At 39.3% G+C, this 21,183-nt stretch overlaps 1 protein-coding gene across 1 annotated transcript in view; it reads right to left on the reverse strand.

Annotated features, from left to right (window-relative positions):
* myo9aa (myosin IXAa) overlaps positions 1 to 21,183 on the reverse strand; it is a 213,752-nt gene that overhangs the window by 95,571 nt on the left and 96,998 nt on the right. The window contains exons 3-5 of the mRNA XM_051647761.1: positions 8,147 to 8,241; positions 8,003 to 8,065; positions 3,658 to 3,757 (exon numbers count right to left, since the gene is read on the reverse strand). Of these exons, the coding sequence (XP_051503721.1) occupies positions 3,658 to 3,757; positions 8,003 to 8,065; positions 8,147 to 8,241 (258 nt within the window). The remainder of the gene's footprint in view (positions 1 to 3,657; positions 3,758 to 8,002; positions 8,066 to 8,146; positions 8,242 to 21,183) is intronic.

Raw genomic sequence — 21,183 nt, forward strand, 5'->3', positions numbered from 1 at the left:
TTTACATACACCTTAGCCAAACACATTTAAACTCAGTTTTTCACAATTCTTGACATTTAATCGTAGAAAATATTCCCTGTCTTAGGTCAGTTAGGATCACTACTTTATTATAAGAATGTGAAATGTCAGAATAATAGTGGAGAGAATGATTTATTTCAGCTTTTATTTAATTCATCACATTCCCAGTGGGTCAGAAGTTTACATACACGTTGTTAGTATTTGGTAGCATTGCCTTTAAATTGTTTAACTTGGGTCAAATGTTTTGGGTAGCCTTCCACAAGCTTCTCACAATAAGTTGCTGGAATTTTGGCCCATTCCTCCAGACAGAACTGGTGTAACTGAGTCAGGTTTGTAGGCCTCCTTGCTGGCACACGCTTTTTCAGTTCTGCCCACAAGTTTTCTATCGGATTGAGGTCAGGGCTTTGTGATGGTCACTCCAATACCTTGACTTTGTTGTTCTTAAGCCATTTTGCCACAACTTTGGAGGTATGCTTGGGGTCATTGTCCATTGGGAAGACCCATTTGCGACCGAGATTTAACTACCTGGCTGATGTCTTGGGATATTGCTTCAATATATCCACCAAATTTTCCTTCCTCATGATGCCATCTATTTTGTGGAGTGCACTAGTCCCTCCTGCAGTAAAGCACCCACACAATATGATGCTGCCACCCCCATGCTTCATGGTTGGGATGGTGTTCTTCGGCTTGCAAGCCTCACCCTTTTTCCTCCAAACATAACAATGGTCATTATGGCCAAACAGTTACATTTTTGTTTCATCAGACCAGAGGACATTTCATGAAAAAGTAAGATCCCATGTGCACTTGCAAACTGTAGTCTGGCTTTTTTATGGTGGTTTTGGAGCAGTTGCTTCTTCCTTGCTGAGCAGCCTTTCAAGTTATGTCAATATAGGGCTTGTTTTACTGTGGATATAGATACTTGTCTACCTGTTTCCTCCAGCATCTTCACAAGGTCCTTTGCTGTTGTTCTGGGATTGATTTGCACTTTTCACACCAAATTATGTTCATCTCTAGGAGAGAAAATGAATCTCGCTCCCGAGCGGTATGATGGCTGCGTGATCCCATGGTGATTATACTTGCGTATTATTGTTTGTATAGATGAACGTGGTACCTTCAGGCATTTGGAAATTGCTCCCAAGGATGAACCAGACTTGTGGAGGTCCACAATTTTTTTTTCTGAGGTCTTGGCTGATTTCTTTTGATTTTCCCATGATGTCAAGCAAAGAGACACTGAGTTTGAAGGTAGGCCTTAAAATACATCCACAGGTACACCTCCAATTGACTCCAATTAGCCTATCAGAAGCTAATTGGCTAATTGTCTAAAGGCTTGATATCATTTTATGGAATTTTCCAAGCTGCTTAAAGGCACAGTTAATTTAGTGTATGTAAACCTCTGACCCACTGAAATTGTGATATAGTCTAGTACTCATGCACAAAGTAGATGTCCTAAACGACTTACCAAAACTATAGTTTGCTAATATGAAATCTGGGGAGTGGTTAAAAAATGTGTTTTACTTCAACCTAAGTGTATGTTAACTTCTGACTTCAACTGTATATAATCAACCATTAGCCATGTGACAACAATGTAGCATATAATTGTTTAAATTATGTACTGCTGCATATAGTTTCAAATACTATTTTTAAAAATAGTAGGCAGTATACAGTATAGTATATTGCGTAGACTGCTGTAAAAAAGTACAGTAGTACTCCATTCCGAACATAGCCAAAGACACAGAATAACATGTAAACATAATGATATTAGATTGTGACAAAATAAGGCAAACTGAGATGAAAAGCCTGATCCTGAAATGGTTTATGAGAAGATTACATTAACTTTTATAAACTGAAGAAAAGAATGTAAATAACTTTTAGTATTTGCTTGCATAATAACTTATCAAAACTGTTTAAATGTTAGCAGAGCAAAACAACTCATTACATTTTTGAGCCACAGACAGAACTTGGCATGGCCTGTGTATGCTTTTCTTAAAAAAAAAAGAAATTAAAAAAAAAAAAAAAGTGAATTTTCCAAATTTTTTCGGGCTTTAAGACGTTTATTTGAGATGGAAGTTAAAAGAGAGCCACTATAATGGTACTTGAGAAAAATGACAAGAATTCACATCTCCGAGTTTCTTCTTTGCAAAGTTTCTCACAAGGAGCTTTAAGTCTTAAAAAAATAACTGTATGATTGTTTTTCACCCATGACCTACTAAGGAGCAGGGAGGGGTACACAGTAGATCAGGTACAAAAAGAGGGACTGTTGGCTGGAGACAACAGTGTCTCTTCTGTATGTGGAACCTCAGGACCCGCGGCAATGACGTCATAGTGTGCTGTGTGAAACTGAGAGGAAGTGCAGTCTCACATGAGCACTGTAAAAAATATTTCATTTTAACAGAAAAAGAACGTAAAAAACTGTTAATTAGTTAACTGGTCATAACCGTACCATTTACGGTGACAAATATTATGTAGGGTTTATCCTGCACTGGAAAAGAAAATGAAACGTGCTTTATACGTGCTAAATATGCTTTTCATCTGAAAGCATATTCGCATTTTTCTTTTTTCTTTTTTTTTTTTTTGCCTGAGCCAACACAAAAGCACTTGTGTTTTTAAATGACAAATTAATTAACAAAGAAAATTAAACTGGCACTTCACTTTATAAAGGTTTTCGACCACTGCCATAACATTTCTTTTAAAGATTCAATATGGTGAACCTCCTTTTTATCGGTTTCCTGGCAGACCAAAAAGAATCTGTGCACTGTGACTCCCAAAATATTTTTATGCCAGCCAATCAGCTTGAAGCTTGCTATTTTGAGAATGCATTGTATGCATCAGACACACATCAAGATGTCTTATACAAACTAGAGGGCAAATAATGACAGAAACATACAGATATATTAGAATCATCTTTACACATCCATTAACACATGCAATGTTAATATTCCTGTACATGTAACATTAAATAAGACAAAAAGTGCACATCTGCATGCATTGACTCTTCACACAGAAACAAAACACTGAGGCAGGTGTGTTTTATGGAAATGAGGGGCATGTTTGGAGCACAGAGCTGCTTTCTGTGGGGGGATTAGGTTTAAAAGCATCTCTGTGTGTGAGACAGCTGAAAGGAATGAACTGTGGAATCTGTTTCCTCTGGTTTCTCCTCCTTCCTGTTTGCCCAGTAAGAGTGAATCCGTCAATGGGTCTGTTAGGCATCAGAGAGCAGCTGCCTGACACGCACACACTTCCACGCAACAAAAATTGACTCCACAAGGGGTCTGTCACAAAAACTGCTGTTATAGAATTTTCTCAACAGAGCTTTGTTGATTTTTTTTCACACCATTGAAACTGCACCATGGTCACGACAAATGGGAACCTGTGGCCTTTTGTTTGAGCAAGCCATTCACGGAGCTCACTGTCCCTGTTTACACCTGGTATTAACACACGGCTTGCGATATATTCGATCATATGTGGACAGTGTTAAATCGAGGTGTAAATGGGGTAACACAACCACCAAGAGATACATTTGAGATGCAAGTTATAAATGAAAATCTGTCTTGGCTGAGCCAACCACCCAGGACGGATGTTAAAACCAGGTGTAAACAGGGAAAATGATGGTGCATGCAATGGTACAGTATGAGGGCGTACCTGATTGAGGTAATGGTATTCTTCGGGCTTTTTGAGGTGGAACGCTGTCCGCTCCTCTTCACTCGCTCCTGCCAGCAGGTAGTAAAACACATGGTAATTCCTGGAAGAGTAAACCAGTGTAACATCAGCTATAGTGCACACACATCTGACATTAATATATACAGTGGCAAGAAAAAGTATGTGAACCCTTTGGAATTACTTGCATTTCTGTATAAATTTGTCTTAAAATCTCATTTGATCTTCATCTAAGTTACAATAATGAACAAACACAGTCTGTTTTAACTAATAACACATCAATTATTATATCAGAATCAGAATGAGCTTTATTGCCAAGTATGCTTACACACATAAGGAATTTGTCATGGTGACAAAAGCTTCCAGTGCAAAGAGAATGCAACCATATATACATATAGTGACATAAAAATAAGATATAACAGATAAAGAGAAATATACAATAGAGCAATAATGTTGTTCGAATATTTTATATACAGATATACAGTTATGTGCAGGTGATGTAATGTATTGAAGAAGAGGTAGGACATGTTAAAAAATATAAATGAAATATAGATATAAGTAGGAAAGGATGGACTGAATATTGCACATGGTTGTGTTGACAAAAAGGAAAGTATTTTGGGGTAGTTTTAACTGTTCATGAGGTGGATGGCCTGAGGGGAAAAAAACTGTTTTTGTGCCTGGCTGTTCTGGTGCTCAGTAGCGCCGGCCAGAGGGCAACAGTTCGAAAAGGAAGTGTGCTAGGTGAATGGGTCAAGAGTGATTTTACCAGCACTTTTCATTACTCTTTATGTGTACAGTTCTAGTAGGGTGGGTAGCGGAGCGCCGATAATCCTCTCAGCAGCCCAAACTATCCTTTGAAGTCTTTTGATGTCAGACTTGGTAGCTGCACCAAACCAGACAGTTATAGAAGTCTAGAGGACAGACTCAATGACTGCCGAGTAGAACTGTATCAGCAGCGCCTGTGGCAGGTTGAACTTCCTCAGCTGGCAAAGGAAGTACAACCTCTGCTGGGCCTTTATCACAATGTCAATGTGGGTCTCCCACTTCCGGTCCTGTGAGATGGTAGTGCCCAGGAACCTGAATGACTCCACTGCTGCCACAGTGCTGTTCAGAATGGTGAGTGGGGTTCATGTAAAGTCCACTCTCATCTCCACTGTTTTAAGCGTGTTCAGCTCAAGGTTGTTTTGACTGCACCAGATGGCCAGCTGTTCAACCTCCCTTCTGTATGCAGACTCATCGTCATCTTGGATGAGGCTGATGACAGTAGTGTCATCAGTGAACTTCAGGAGCTTAACAGAGGGGTCATTGGCAGTGCAGTCATATGTGTACAGGGAGAAGAGTAGTGGGGAGAGTACACATCCCTTGGGGGCGCCAGAGCTGATTGTACATGTGCTGGAGGTGAATTCTCATTCTCACTAGCTTCTGCCTGTCTGTCAGAAAGCTGGTGATCCACTGACAGATAGAGCCAGGAACAGAGAGCTGGGTTAATTTAGTCCATAGGAGAGTGGGGTTGATGGTGATAAAAAGCCAAACGGAAGTCCAAAAATAGGATCCTCGCAGAAGTCTTTCTAGATGTTGATGTAATGCAGTCCCATATTGACTGCATCATCCACAGACCTGTTGGCTCGATAAGCAAACTGCAGGGGATCCAGAAAGTATCCAGTGATGTCCTTCAGGTGGGCTAACACAACAATTTTGTTCAAGAACAGTATTGTTCTTGTACATACTGAATACATCATTCAAACATTCACAGTGTAGATTGGAAAAAGTATGTGAACCCCTAGGCTAATGACATCAGCAAAAGCTAATTAGTCAGGAGTTGGTAAACCTGGCATCCAAATAATAAAACAATATTGGAGGTGTGGGTTAGAGCTATTTTGGCTTATAAAAAGCATTTAAACATTTTGAGTCTGCTATTCACAAGAAGTATCTGCCAACGTGGACCATGCCTCGCAAAAAAGAGATCTCAGAAGACCTACGATCAAGAATTGTTGCTTTTCATAAAGCTGAAAAGGGTTACAAAGCTATCTCAAAGAGATATTCATCTGTCCACAGTTAGACAAATTGTCTATAAATGGAGATGACTGAGTACTATGGCTACTCTCCCTAGAAGTGGCCGTCCAGCCAAGATGACTCAAAGGGCACACTGCAGAATGCTCAATGATGTAAAAAAGAACCTTAGAGTGACAGCTAAAGACTTGAAGGAATCATCGGAACTGGTCAAGATCTCTGTTCATGAGTTTACTATATGGAAAACATTGAACAGGCATGGTGTCCATGGGAGGACACCATGAAGGAAGACACTGCTTTCCAACAAAAACATTGCTGCGCACCTGAAGTTTGGCAAAGACCACCTCGACACTCCACAATGCTACAGGGAAAATGTTTTGTGGACTGATGAAACTAAGGTTGAATTGTTTGGGTAGAACACACAGCATTATGTATGGCGTGAAAAGGGCACTGCATACCTGATTTACAATTATTTCAGAAATAGTAGCACCTGGTCATAATCGCATTGCAGAGAGGAAAAAAGACAGATAAGTCACACCCGTGCATAATCCGCATTGATAGCCCGATAGAGATTGCAGCAGGTGGCATTTGGACCCAAGAGTCGCAGAATTCCTTATAGCCGCTCAGCAGGTAAAGTCTCTCAGTCCGGATTACATCAAGAATTACGCATCGGAACACATTGTATTTGGTCTCGTTTTAATCAGGAGCATCTGCTTAAGAAATCGTTTAAGTTATCGTTTTTAATATATTTTATGAAATATGTTTAATGAAAAAAGGCAACAAATAACCCACATCTGTTTATAACATATGCAACTCTGTAAGCTTGCACATACAAATAAACACATTTTAGTCTGTGAGTGAAGCAATGTGCTTGTGGTATTCTGTTCATTAAAGTTAATGACTGTTAATCAATGATATTTCTGAAATTTGCAACCCTATTTGCTATGCACTAATTATCTGGTTCACAGATTAAATGTTTTTTTTCTAGGTGTGTGATGAAATGTCATTTTTGTGGGGATGTGAGGAGTTGTGTTTTATAGTGGTCTAAAGTTTGTTAGCACAATAATGTCATGATGGACAGAATATTTAAACTGGTTGCATAAAATACTTGGTATAGGCAAAATACTCTGAACAGGCTACTTAAAAACGTTACTTCTGTTTATATGACCGATGTTTTCATCTGTTTGTGTGTAAGCATAGGTGTTTTGGTGTGCAGTGTGTTTGACCGACTGACGCCAATTACATATTATATAAATTATATAATTATGTTGCTTTGAACTAAGTTGTAGAACCTTTCAAACGTTAAAGTAACAAACAATGGGTCAGACTGAAGAGGGGTTTTGTTGGTTGAGAGTTGTTTTAACAGTCATTATATGTGTATTACGTATTTTAAACAAATGTACTTAACCCAGATATACGTGCAGGGCAATGGCATATAATCTGTATTGTTCCAATAGGCAACATTTGTTTTAACCGTTAATATCATTTTTTTTTACACTCAATTCTTTTTAACCACTTCATAGACAATGGTGTTTACATGATAATACTGCCAGTCAACTTGTCCTGCAGGTGTGACGCTCCTGTTCTACCCGCTCCGTGCGGGACTCGAACCGGCGTCTCCTGCGTGGGAGGCGGGTGCGCTAACAAGGAGGCTAAAGGCTACAGCCCCTAGCGTCAGTCACTAGTGCACCTCTTGAGGTCAGAAGAGTGAGGTTTGTACACATTGCACAGCTATCTATCAGCTGGCTACCGTTACACAGGTGAACAGAGAAAGTTTCTGGAGTGTCTTGAATGTTTTCTTTCTTGCTGAGCAAATCAACAAAAGTGTCGTTGCTGTTGTAGCTTGTGGAGAAATCTGTTTTCTTTTCTCGATAGACTCCTAGAGAATTCATTGCTTGTCTTTTGTATTGTGATTCCAGATTTTTTTTTAATCTATCAAGTAGGTTTTCTCATCAATGATAGGCAGAGGCCAGACCAGCTGAAAGGTGCTTTGCAGCACTTACTGCACATGAGTAAAATTGACTGTCAATCAGCGCCACCTTTAGTAAAGGCATGGATGTGCTAACAGTGATCATTCGCCTCGCTTTAAATGTGAATGGGCCATTCGTTGGCAATTACTCTTTCATTACCACATCACCTTCCATGAAAACAGTGTGCAAGTTGCTGTAACTTCAAAATCTACTATAATCAAGCAACTTTGAAGCCATTTCATTCTGTTTCATTGTTGCCGTAGTTACTGCATTTTGCCTTTGTATGGTAGAGTTGACGACATAATTTCTTAATAGTTGTAATGAGAGAGGATACAAAAGAGGCCTCCTACCTTTCATTGTGTTCCTGATAGACGAGCCTGGACTTCTCCAGCAGATATTTCTCCACATACGCTCTAGATAAAACCAAACGACAGATCAGCCAGGGCTTTCACACATGTCAACAACACTGTTGAGATGATATGTGTAGATCTTACCCTCTCACAGTGCCACTCTCCTGATAGTTCACCTGGATGAACTTGCCAAAACGGCTGGAGTTGTTATTGTGGGCAGTTTTTGCATTGCCAAAAGCCTGTGAACACACCGAAAATAAAGAGCATGAGAGAGGGGATAGAGCTGTATGGAAGACAAGGAGTGATAAAAAGAAGGAATCATTAATCATCTGAGCAATGGATGAATAAACAGCAGTGATGCACAGATGTATCGACTAATCATCAGTATTGGACAATAAAAGCAACTAGACGAATCTGACACATTCTGACATTGGCCGTTTATTTAAAAACAGCTGATGATCAGGGCCGATTAAATCCTGTCAAAAGGTTGTGGAAAAACGTGTCGGACAATTAACTTGTGTAGTGTGTGAAAGAAAATGTCTCTTGTGTGGAATTACACTGAACTTGGAGATAATGACAGCAGAGTTGCAATTTGTAAACTGCACTCGTAAAAATTCAGATTTTCAGAATGCTAATGTGAGTTAATAAGGTGCTATTTGGGTGGCCTGGGTAGCTCAGCAAGTAAAGACGCTGACTCATAAAGTCGCAAGTTCGAATCCAGGGTGTGCTGAGTGACTCCAGTCAGGCATCCCAAGCAATGAATTGGCCCGGTTGTTAGGGTGGGTAGAGTCATGTTGGGTTAACCTCCTCGTGGTCGCTATAATGTGGTTCTCGCTCTCGGTGGGGCGTGTGGTGAGTTGATGCGTGGATGCCGTGGAGAATAGCGTGAGCCTCCACACACGCTAGGTCTCTGCGGTAACATGCTCAACAAGCCATGTGATAAGATGCTTGGATTGACGTCTCAGACGAGTCAACTGAGATTTGTCCCCCACCAGCCAGATTGAGGCGAATCACTACGCCATCACGAGGACTTAGAATTGGGGGAATTGGGCATGCCAAATTGGGGAGAAAAGGGGGAGAAAATCCAATAAGGTGCTATTTGTTTCAGTGGTTTTTTTTTGTGGTTTTTTTTTTAATAACTGAGACCAGTTACTCTAACTCTCTAAGGTATTGTAACATTGTTGCAAACAAAATGCAAAAAATAATGTACTCTATAGCACCGTTCACACATGCAACCAGGTAAATTACAATAAAATAGTTGGGTTGCCTTTACTGGTAAATGTACCAAATGTGCTGTTCACACATACCATCAATAAGGTAATTTATAGGTAATGATACAACTTCACATTAAGAAAAATTGCCAGAGCAAAATTAACCAGTATTTTCAAAAGGGTCGTGTTCACACATGATCTCTAAACTGGAAATTTTAGGTAATTTTCTGGAAAAGGCTGTATGTGTGAACGTGACTGTGGCATTGGGGGGCATGGTCATGTGTCTGTCTGTGGGAGAGGAAAAGAGGTAAAGCTCGTCAACCGGGTTTGGCACCACTGTGATAAGGATAAGTTTGTGGGCAGTGGAGGAGTCAGGAGACAGCGAACAGTTGTGTGTTTATTCTCAGCTTCACACACACGCATACACACAAAGCAAAAACGGCTCTTGGTGGCCAACTCAAAATAGCTTTCTCTCTCTGAATGATAGTCTGTGTTGCTCTGGGCCACACTCTCTCTCTCCTCTGCCACTCTGGCGAGCCTTATCAGGTCTCCCTCCGCCATCACTATAATGAGAGACAGGTGTTAGAGTAATTACAGCCCAGGTGAAGAGCCTTACCGCTTTCCCTCTCCCGCAGACAGACTCATGACCACGCCCCCCCCATGCCACAGTGACTTATGTGTTTCTTTGAAATATGACCTGGACATGTTCGTGACAGGTTTAGTGACATTAACCTTGATACCTATTTAAATGAGCATCCTGTTCATATACTGTTTTTGGCAGAAAAGTAGCAGTATGCTACATTGCTTATTTGCCTAGAACAATACCTACCACACCAATGGTGACCTTATCATACAGTACAGCAGTAACACATTTATTATAGTTGTGGCACATTTTTTACATACTGGTTGGATATGACATTCTAGTTTATCACATTCCGATTAACTCAGACACTCACAGTGAAAGTGTGTAAAGCTTGCTTAGGAGACCTGGCTGGAGTCACTCAGCACACCCTGGATTCGAACTCGCGACTCCAGGGGTGGTAGTCAACGTCAATATCGCTGAGCTACCCAGGCTCCCACAATTCCTGATATTTCAAGATTTTCCATGACTGTGGAAACACAGGAGGGTGGAAAATGGGCATTAAAACTGAATTATAACTGTTTTTGGTTCAAAGACAACTTGACTAGCATTATAAGTGGATTTTAGGGGCACATAAAATAAAATAAAATATTTTAAAGCTGTTTTAAGAGTCGATTTCCCTTTTGGCCTGTTTTCTTTTTGTTCTTTTTTTTTTTTTTTGTGCCTGCCTGGAGAGAAGGAAGTTATTTAGTTGTATTTGTAGCTTCACCACAAGTAAACAAATTCCTCTGCGGAACGGTTAGAGCTGCCCGAAGTCCGAGCTCCCTGCACCCACCACCACACCAGAGGTCAATTTCGCAGCCAAGCAGACACTCAAATACAACGCCAGACATCGCCCTGTAGTGTGTCAAACTTTCAGAGTGGGCTTTTACGGCTCTCAGGGGAACCACGGACAATCTGTTCCATCACAGTCCAATGGAATTTTGTGTAGGGCGGCAACACTACCATACAGCTGACAGCCATGAGCTAACAGTCTGTGTGTGCTCACAGCCATCATGACACACCTAGCAAGCTATGTTAAAGGAATACTTCACCCAAAAATTTAAATTCTGACTGAGGCTAACATTCTGTCTAACATCTCCTTTGTGTGAGTGTGAGTAAATGATGACACGTTTTAATTTTTGGGTGAGCTGTCCCTCTAAATAATGTCTTGAAGCGGAGACTTCTGCAAAAGTTTATGTCAAACATAGAGATAATGTTACAAATGGCCTCAAGATTCATTTAGAGAAAAGCCTTTTTAGTACGTCATGATGAAAAGCACTTGCCATACATCACGTGGATGTTGCGCAGTTACTTTCTCTGACATATTATTGGTGGGCGCTTCAAAAATAAGTCATACTAAAATGGAAGTTTGGATGCTTTAGGATAAAGGATTAGATGAGAGTAGAAATCAGCTGTAAAAATGCCACCTCAACGCATCCTGTGCAAAGTACAGAGCAAGTACTTTCTGGCAATCACAGGCCTTCTTGAGCTTAAACAGCACTCAGATTTAAACAAAGCTGGGAAAAAGTGAGGATAGATTTGGCAGGTTTTTTACCAATAAAAACACAGGTACATTCTGAACTTCTTCATTTTGGACATTCCTTTTTGTTATTGCAGGAAATACTGCCATTCAAATCTGCTGGGATTCATATATAATCCAAGTGCATATGTATGTACTTCAGGTCTTGGTCAAATCGTTCATACTTATAACACACATTTTCTAAGAAGCAGGGCTGTTATGATCATAACATTTTGCTGGAGAAGAACTGTCATACAAATAATTGTGATTAATGATTTGTCAATGTTGTCCATTATGTGCAAAAGAAGCCATTTATGAACTTAGAAACTTACCGTTTCAGTGTCGATGAGACACGTAAACAGCAAAATCAATGTTAAAACTTATTAGTGTGGACGTGGTCTTAAGGGCGTTTTCAAACCTGTAGCTCATTTGATTTGTTCTGAGACAGGGGCTAACACTGGAACAATGCTGAATTTTCTTTGTGGTTCGGTTCGCTTTCACAAGGCAGTAGCGGTTCTAGCTTGTATGGTGCCCTGGGCGAAACCCACTTCAACACACCCCCAAAGTTGCTGACGGGGGGTGGGGGGTGTCTGTGTGGGTGCCTCGTGCCGCCCCCCCCACAAGATGCCGCCCTGGGCAACTGCCCATGTTGTCCATGCCTAAATCCGCCACTGTCACGAGGCAACATTTCAAAATGGACCGAAACTGTGTTTATAGATGTCACATGGGAGCAAACCGTCCGCTCATTGGTCAGCATGTTTGTGTGCTGTTCCAGGATTTAGCTCATGCATAAATATACCAGTAAAAATTATTATATCTGTATTATTATTTATTTTTTTGTCATGGTTGTGCAATACGTTGCCGTATGGTTCAGAATGCACTTTCCAGTCAGATGTTATGCTGCAAATAAACATGATAAAAACAGAGTAGCAGGGCTGGGTATTGATACAGATTTCCAGATTCAATTTGATTCTGATTCACAAGCCCTTGATTCGATAAAGTAAAAAATAAAACATGATAACAACAGAGTAGCATTTACCTGTCAGTAGCCAAATATATACATTTCAGTTGCATAGCAGGAAATTTGGTTGCAATGTGAGTGATTTCATCTCATTGTAGTAAAGGGTTGTGCATAGAGTGAAAGATCGATCTTGGGATTTAAGAATCGATAGAAGACCACGATCGGAAAATCTATATTTTTACCTACCCCTACAGAGTAGTAAAATTTACATCATGGTTATTTTTATCCATCATTTGTTGCTTTTGAATTTTTCCTGATTTGAAAAGTGCCTGTTATTACTCACTCAGTCTCTCTCTCTCTCTCAAACACATAAACACGTAAAAATTGTTCTGAATGGGGGCCTGGGTAGCTCAGCGAGTACTGACGCTGACTACCACCCCTGGAGTCGCGAGTTCGAATCCAGGGCGTGCTGAGTGACTCCAGTCAGGTCTCCTAAGCAACCAAATTGGCCCGGCTGCTAGGGAGGGCAGAGTCACATGGGGTAACCTCCTCGTGGTCGCTGTAATGTGTGGTTCTCGCTCTCGGTGGGGCACGTGGTGAGTTGTGCATGGATGCATCGGAGAATAGCGTGAAGCCTCCACACGCGCTATGTTTCCGCGGTAACGCGCTCAACAAGCCACATGATAAGATGCGTGGATTGATGGCCTCAGATGCGGAGGCAACTGAGATTCGTCCTCCACCACCTGGATTGAGGCGAGTCACTACGCCACCACATAGACTTAGAGTGCATTGGGAATTGGGCATTCCAAATTGGGGAGAAAAAAAAAATAGTTCAAAAAGTTGCTTACGCCATTCTACGGGTGTCTGTTCTGCTGCTATCCAAAAGAGAAAAGCTACAGTACTAAAATTACCTCAGGAATTATTAAACAGTGTAATTATATTTCATATAGTCGCCAAAAGCTATATCCACAATTTAATTAGGAATTACATTGATGTGCTGACCTACAGATTTCTTCTCCGGAGATCCATCATGTATGCTAATGGTTTTTATACTGATATTGTTTGTTTTTTGGGTCGTTTTGCATTCTCATCAAAAGTGAACCACTCCAGAGTTTGTTTGCAATCGGGCCTCGTCCAGGTGGTTAAAACAAATTCAACGAACCTATCGGTTTGTGCTGTTCAGAGTTGCATGCCTCAACTTAGTCATTTCATGACCTTCTTGGTATTTATTTTACAATATTTATATTAAATTCGTTTATATAGATGGCAATTTCTGATTTGAAAATGCACAATTTTAAGTGCACAATCATCAGGATTTAAAACGCACAATTTTCAAGGCTAGCACCCTGCCTACTAAGAAAAGAAAATCTATGCTACCAGTCATGCCTTTTGCTGCTTACTGGCAGTGGTAAAACCACCACAGATTAAACTACAAGACTTTAAAAGGCTTTTGTCTTGAGTAAAAGGTCTTGCATCTTAAGTGAGAGAGTGAGTAAAAGAATCCACAGTTACCGAAATCAACTGACACATATGAATTGTGAATAAAATGACTTCAAAAGGCAGAAAGGGGAAGTTTGTGGCTTTTCCCGGCACAAGACACAGGGGAACATTTAACGAACATTTGGAAGTGCACCACAGATGACTTTCAGTGTTAGAGCTTTGCAAATGGATCCCAAGGGTTCACCATTTAAACTATCCGTCAATCACACAAACACACATCATCACACATCACACAATGGACTGAAAGAGGTAAATATCACTTTGCCAGAGAGCTGTCACAGGGAAAATACTGTCAGAATAGTGCCAGTGTGCTAAGACTATAATCTTCCCCATGTGTGAGCGCAGCATGTGTGTGTCCATGCGAGAGTCACTGGCTCTCTTACAGCATGTCCTAACTAAGTGTAATGTGATAAAAGCAAATAATAATAAAATCTCAAATCTCTTCCACATTTAATGAAACAAGTTTTTTGTCTTAAACTACAACTGCAACAGGCAACAAGATGTTTTGTCTGTTGCTTAGTTTAATTTTCTATGACGCTAGGTAGCCCCACCCACAATGTAATCTAATTGGTCCAAAATCGTGCTCCACGAAGCTATTTAGTAAAATCAATATGAAATCAAAATTAGAGATGGGAATCATAAGGAAGTGAACAATTCCAGTTCTGATTCCAATTCCTATTTAACGGTTCCGGTCCCATTAATGACTGTTTTAGTAGGCCTACTTTTGATAAAGAAATATTTGGCAATAAGAAATAAAGTTATTATTGAATTTACTGCCTTCAGCAGCATGTTACCAAATGATTAGGGCCATTTCATATTTTAACATACTATAACAGATTCTTGCAAAAGGTGTTTACACTAGTTATGTCGCAATTATACGGTTTCACTATTATATAAATACTATAAATACTATATATATATATATATATATATATATATATATATATATATATATATATATATATATATATATATATATATATATATATATATATACTTAAGCAATATCACACGAGCAAGAGTGTGATATGGCCCTACTTCAGCACTTGTGCATGGAACTACTTTCTTATGCGACGGATCAGAATCTGCCGTTGCTGGTTCAAACCAAATGATGCGTCCAAGCCTTCGTTAGTAATTTAAAAATTTCACTTCAGAAATAGTATCACAGCTTGTGCTGTTTCTGACAAGTTATTGGATAAACGAGGATGTGTGTGTGTGTGTGTGTCTGAGTGAGTGAAAGAGAGAGAGAGAGAGAGAGAGAGAGAGAGAGAGAGAGAGAGAGAGAGAGAGATGGAGCATGTGCGATCACCTGTTGCCACTCCCAAGCAGAGATGCTGTCAGCTTTCTGAAGATCAGCTTTCTCAATGGAAAAATAGCGAGGGTATTTCTCCCTATTTCGCGGTAGCTAATGCGCAAGAGACATTCAATATAGAAACCGCGATCTCCTCCACCATTTTAAACAGCATGTCCTCTCCAATGTGGAAAGCCCGGTAAGAGGTAAGTGCCTTGAGTTGTGTAATTAATCAGTCGTGTCTCTCAGCTGTGATAAGCCTTAATGCTGAAGATGTTAGTTTAAAGCTGTTTAAAGCTGTTTCCTAGCTTTAGTAGTGTAGTAGTTATACAAGCGACCATGGAGTGCTGTTGTATATATATATATATATATATAACACACACACACACACACACACACACACACATATACATGATGCTAGCATACAAAACAGTCACTGGGTCTGCTTCAGCATACCTAAAATCATTTCTGTAGAGCTACGCGCCCACTAGAAGCCTGCGGTCGTCTAAGGAAAGTCGCCTTGTTGTACCAACACAAAGAGGCACCAAAACACTTTCCCAGACTTTCGGCTTCATCATACCACGTCGGTGGAATGACCTTCCCAACTCCATCCGTGAAGCTGACTCACTTTCGGTCTTCAAAAAACGGCTAAAAACACATCTTTTCTATGAGCACTTAACCAGTCACTAAAAAAAATAAAAAAATCTGTAAAAATGCACTTTAATCTGTTTTGAATGCTATTCTGATGCTAGTGAAACTACAGTGGGGGTTTAATATTGATTCTGTGTATATATGTTTTGTTTTTCTGTTTAATATATGAATCAAAAAATTGTTAATCAGAGAAAGTTGCATTATAAATCATAATTTTTTAAAGCACTGCTTGTGTACAAATACACCGCACTCAACAATAAAATGTCACTATAAGTCAATATCGGACTTTAAATTGCCTGCTGTAAGCAATGTTTCCATTAATATGCATAGTTCACAGGTTTATTTGTGAGGTGTTGGGACAGAAATTTTATGTAGTCTGTTGCCGATTCATTATAGAGGGGTGTGACAGGCAAACAAATTACTTTAATAGAACAGGGTCGTAACCCGTGAACTAAATGTTGCGCACCCACAATAATCTTACATTTATGCACTTCTGAAGTGACACCAAGCACTCTGGTTATATTGAAGCGCATCATTCTGTGCCTGTAAAGCACTAAAGCAGTGTTGTGCCCTATACTGGAGCACCTCTCAGACCTCTTATTTATTTGTTGTGTATTTATCAGTTTTCCTATTGTAGGGCTGCACTTGCATGTGCAATTGTGATATGACTTTTTTGCCTCAATGTATTTGCATAATAAGAAAATTTGCAAATAATCGTAAAACCGGTTAACCAAGATTTTTTCTCAGACTATAATCTAACCCTCAAAAACTCACATTTTCATACAGACAACCATCCAGTAATGACTATGATTTAAGTCTCACAAGCCTTAGGTACACATAACAAAATAATAATTAAAATAATAATTCTTTGTAAATCACGAGTCGGAGATGAAGAAATGAATGACTTGACTCAAGTTTTTGATTCTCTATAAAGAACCAGCTGATAAGGAGACATTCCTTTGTAAGGTAGCGCTGTATGTATTCAAAAGAACCGGCTCAAACGAGTCATTTGTTTGGGAATTGAGCTACACTGGTCGCACTGTATGTTTCGTGTTCTATTCATTCATGAGACTAATGGACTCTATGCAGAGCACATAGCCTACATATTTCCGGTAAAATCAGAGCACGATAACGAACTTCCGGTATCATATTCAGCCATAGCGAAAGTGTCAAGAGAGTTGCAGCAAACTACAGTTCTTTCTAAAATAAAACCATTGATCACAACAAATGTGATATTATTGAGTATAAAATGGATCATAGAAAAGGGGCTCCAGTAAGTTTAAATACATACGATATGAAGCTTGCAGAAAGGCCGAGCACTGCTGTATCTTTGCGTGAGGCTTCATCTGTGTGCAAAGTGTTTCAATTACATTTACATCCAGCGATTCTAAAGCGATTTACAAGTGAGGAACACAACAACACAAACGATTCATGTCAATCACAAAAAACCACCAGAAAATTAAGTTAGAAACAGTCTGTTGCTCAGCTGAGTTTTTAGCGGCATCCGCACGGCGACAAAACAGTATGGAGTATTGTCAATTGTCGTATTATACTAACTTGTAATATCACAGTGGTATACTTTATCTAGCAAGATGAATCAAAACAATAACATATATAATACATTCAGAAATGAGGATCTTGCTAAGTCAGTGCTAGTCTATGGCTTGTGAATATTCACCCTCATTGTGCTCGATATAACTTAAAATATGCGTTGTTAACACCCTTCTCCTTTTAACTGGATGAAGCAACAGCTCCGTGGCTCGATGTTTGATGGATATTGTCCAGTGTCATCTGCAGAAACTCCTGTAAATAACGCGTGTAAAAAACACATCTTATGGGTTACTTTTATGCTGCCTTTATGTGCTTTTTGGAGCTTCAAAGTTTTGCACCCCATTCAATTATTCTTCTAAAAATCTTTGTGTTCAGCAGAAGAAAGAAAGTCGTACACATCTGGGACGGCATGAGGGTGAGTAAATGATGAGAGAATTTCATTTTTGGTTGAGCTATCCCTTTATCCCTCCGCTGGCTGCAAGTGTGCCTCCTGAAGCAAAATGCAGAAGTGACTGTGCATAGAGTCTATTCACAAATGAATACATGAACAACTATTTGAGCATACATGAACAAACAGCATATCTAGGAGGCATGATGGTTTTATTGCGGTCATCCACTCCTCTTCATGGTGGTTTGGCATTCTGCCGATATCTATGTGCCATACAAACTATCTGGAAAATTACAACAGCACTCAGTGTGTTATCTTCCTATTTCCCCTTTCATTTTCAGACTCATGTTCTGCACTGTTAAGTGACTCACTGCTTGGCCTAAGCCAGAAATAGGACATTTTTCCTGCATAACACTGAAAACAGAAGGAAGCTCTGACTGGGAGCTGGAGTGTGGCGGATTGGCTAATGTAGATGGTTATGTGCCTTATCTAGTCAATAATAATTCACTCTGCTGCTTTAGGTGACCAGGTCTGTGCAAAATCACACTGATCCACACTTATCTAACAACACAACTAAGGGAAGACCAATATATCGGTTTTACAGATTAATTAGTGCCATTTGTTGCTTTCTGGAACTATCATTATCGGCAAAAATCTATGCCAATTTTTTTATTTTTTTATTATTCCTCCGTGTTTCTTTTGTGGCCAGCACTGTAGAATTCTTCAGTTAAAACAGCTTGGTTCTTCAGTATAACAGCGGCCTATAGAGGTGAAACTGCTGTACCTAAATCTTTAATCACAGACAATATTCATGCATACTCATTCATGCTCACTTCAATGCACATTTTGTTATTTTGATTAGATAATCAAGTGTTATAAATTGAAGCGAGGGAATGCAAAGAAAGATGTGTCTATATTGGCCAACATCATGTCTCCAACTTCATATCTTGTAAATAATAATAAAACCTATTCCACATTAAACATCATCATACGGCCTATATATTCAAACCCCTTTATCTGGTGAATATCTAGGCTATAAAAATGCTCAATTTGGTAAATCATCAAATATAGAGCATTGTAACAGAGCCAAGTCTCTGTCATTTCAAAAGAAGTGTCCCCTTGTTTAGTGTTAAAAGTCCCACATTATGCGCCAAATCTTCTTTTGTTCTGGATATTATTGGGATTTTTGTTGAACAATAAACTGCATTAGGGATGCCATTCACTTTGGACTCTTGTATCCCTCTACGTCTGTGGCCATCAATTTAAGGCAAGACAATGAAAAATTTGTTAACATTCTACAAATCGATTAATCGGTTATCTGCATTTTCCACCACTTTAGTTATCATTTCGGCAAAATCCACTATCCACTAAACACAACCCAATATAATGTAGCAGGACATGACACAACATGTATGAAATATCATCTATGGACAGATCACATCATTATTGCGAAGTCCACCAGAGTACTGCCGTAAAATATTGGCAAACATCTTTGTTAAAAATTATGTTTGTCTTCCTTACAAGAGGGACTGAATGCATTAAAACTCACAGCTAATCGAAAATTTTAGATTATTCAAAGGCAAAAACTGCAAAAATACACATCAGTTTACATTATTTTTTTCTTTGAATCTTTTATCAAAATGTAATAACTTGCTTCGGCCCTGAAACAACAACAGCTACTGGCTGTTTCAAGAGGAAAGTAATCTTGTACAGCTGACTGCAAATTTTGATATGCAATGCCCACTTTTCACAATGAAATCAATTCCTGATGAAAAAAAAAAAGAAGGCTTGCGAATGTCATTTTGACAGCCAAAACAAATCATGCCTTCATCTGAACATTTCTTCCAGCACAAATGCTGAAAGAGTGCAGAGTTTATAAATAAGCCCTTCACATAAGAGAGCAAAGCACATGCATTTCTCTCAAACTTTATATCTGCCAGGAACATGGTGAGGGTCTCTGAGACCATTAGAGTTATCACACAACACAGAAACTGTCATGTACTGTATAACTGCTATGTTGATCGGAACTGCACCCAAGAATTTCACACACCATTGCACTTGTGTGACAATAAAGTGATTTGATTTGATTTGCCTGCCATTTAATTATACATATAAACCCTCATAAAAAGCTCCCAGTCTAGCTTCAACTCTGGATGCAATTAAAACCTCTGCACAGAGTTAAACCTTCATACATCTGATATCGGCAAGCAATACATTATTATACGACACTCTTTGCATGCAAAAGCATCCATACGACCAGATTAGTCATATGCAAAACTGGCCAACACGGGAAGTAACAAGAGTCAAATTAGAAACCTCCTCAACAAAGCTTAACGCGCTTGGACTCAATGCGGGTATTTACAGGTACATTGAATGACTTTATGATGTTTTTACTGATCAAACAGCTATCTGATCATGAAAAGACTCAATTTAAATGCTCAGGAGGTGGTTTGAGACGCATCCTCAAAGTGCAAATGAATTTGGTTGTTCAGGCCACATAAACGTCCCTTCTCCCAAACAGACTTTTTGTGGCTTATTGCTTTATTTTACCTTGAATGTGGCTCATGCAATCAGATTTTAGAGTCGTATAATAAAGAAATGAATGGTAAAAACTTACCATTTTGGGAGGATAGAATGAAACACATGGGGATGTAAATTTTCAGACATTTTCGTAATCAATTGTGGAAATTAACAATCAGTTATTAGATTACGTTAATATCGCAAAATGCACTTGGGGGACTCCAAATAATATGTCCATGTAGCCTACTGTTTAAATCTAATTTAAATGAATACAGTTAAATGCAAGCATTGGCATTTTCCTCTTAAAATACTGTTCTTTCAGTGTATTTTAATACATTTAGGCTATGCTTAGTATGAATTCGTACATTTTTAAATGACTGTTAATGAATTACTGTTAATAATAACTTGTATACAAGATACATACTGTATTTGAGTTGATTAAAACTTCACATTGTGGATCTTTGAATATTTCGGACCTTTGTTCGTACGTAAAACACATGAAGTGAACAAATGTAAATAGGCCCAAAGAGTGACATGCGATTCCATTTGACACATCAAAGCCAGAGACACATCTTTTGACTATCAAAAAAGTTCCGTGTCTAAACAATGGTGCCTTGCAGCAATTAGTCAGGGCTGTGAAACAAATCTCTATCTTCATGTGGGTCACATTTCAGAACAGTCTTTCATTTCAATGTGAGCCATTTAGCATTACAGCAGCCAAAGCGGGACACGAGCACATTTTATCAGATCTGGCCACCAAAGACATTCCCAACACCAGGAGGTTAGAATAACGCAACGCAACACCACAAGAACAATCAGAGCAAACGCTAATAATAAGCGATGAACAGCGTTCAGTTTGTATATCGTAAACAGACAGAGAGACAGACAGGCCTAGTGTGGCCAACTATTCCTGAACACCAAAGGGGACCCATCTGGACTATTTTAAATTATTTTTGTATATAAATAT

This window comes from Myxocyprinus asiaticus, chromosome 2 (assembly GCF_019703515.2).
Source record: "Myxocyprinus asiaticus isolate MX2 ecotype Aquarium Trade chromosome 2, UBuf_Myxa_2, whole genome shotgun sequence".
Classification (NCBI taxonomy): domain Eukaryota; kingdom Metazoa; phylum Chordata; class Actinopteri; order Cypriniformes; family Catostomidae; genus Myxocyprinus; species Myxocyprinus asiaticus.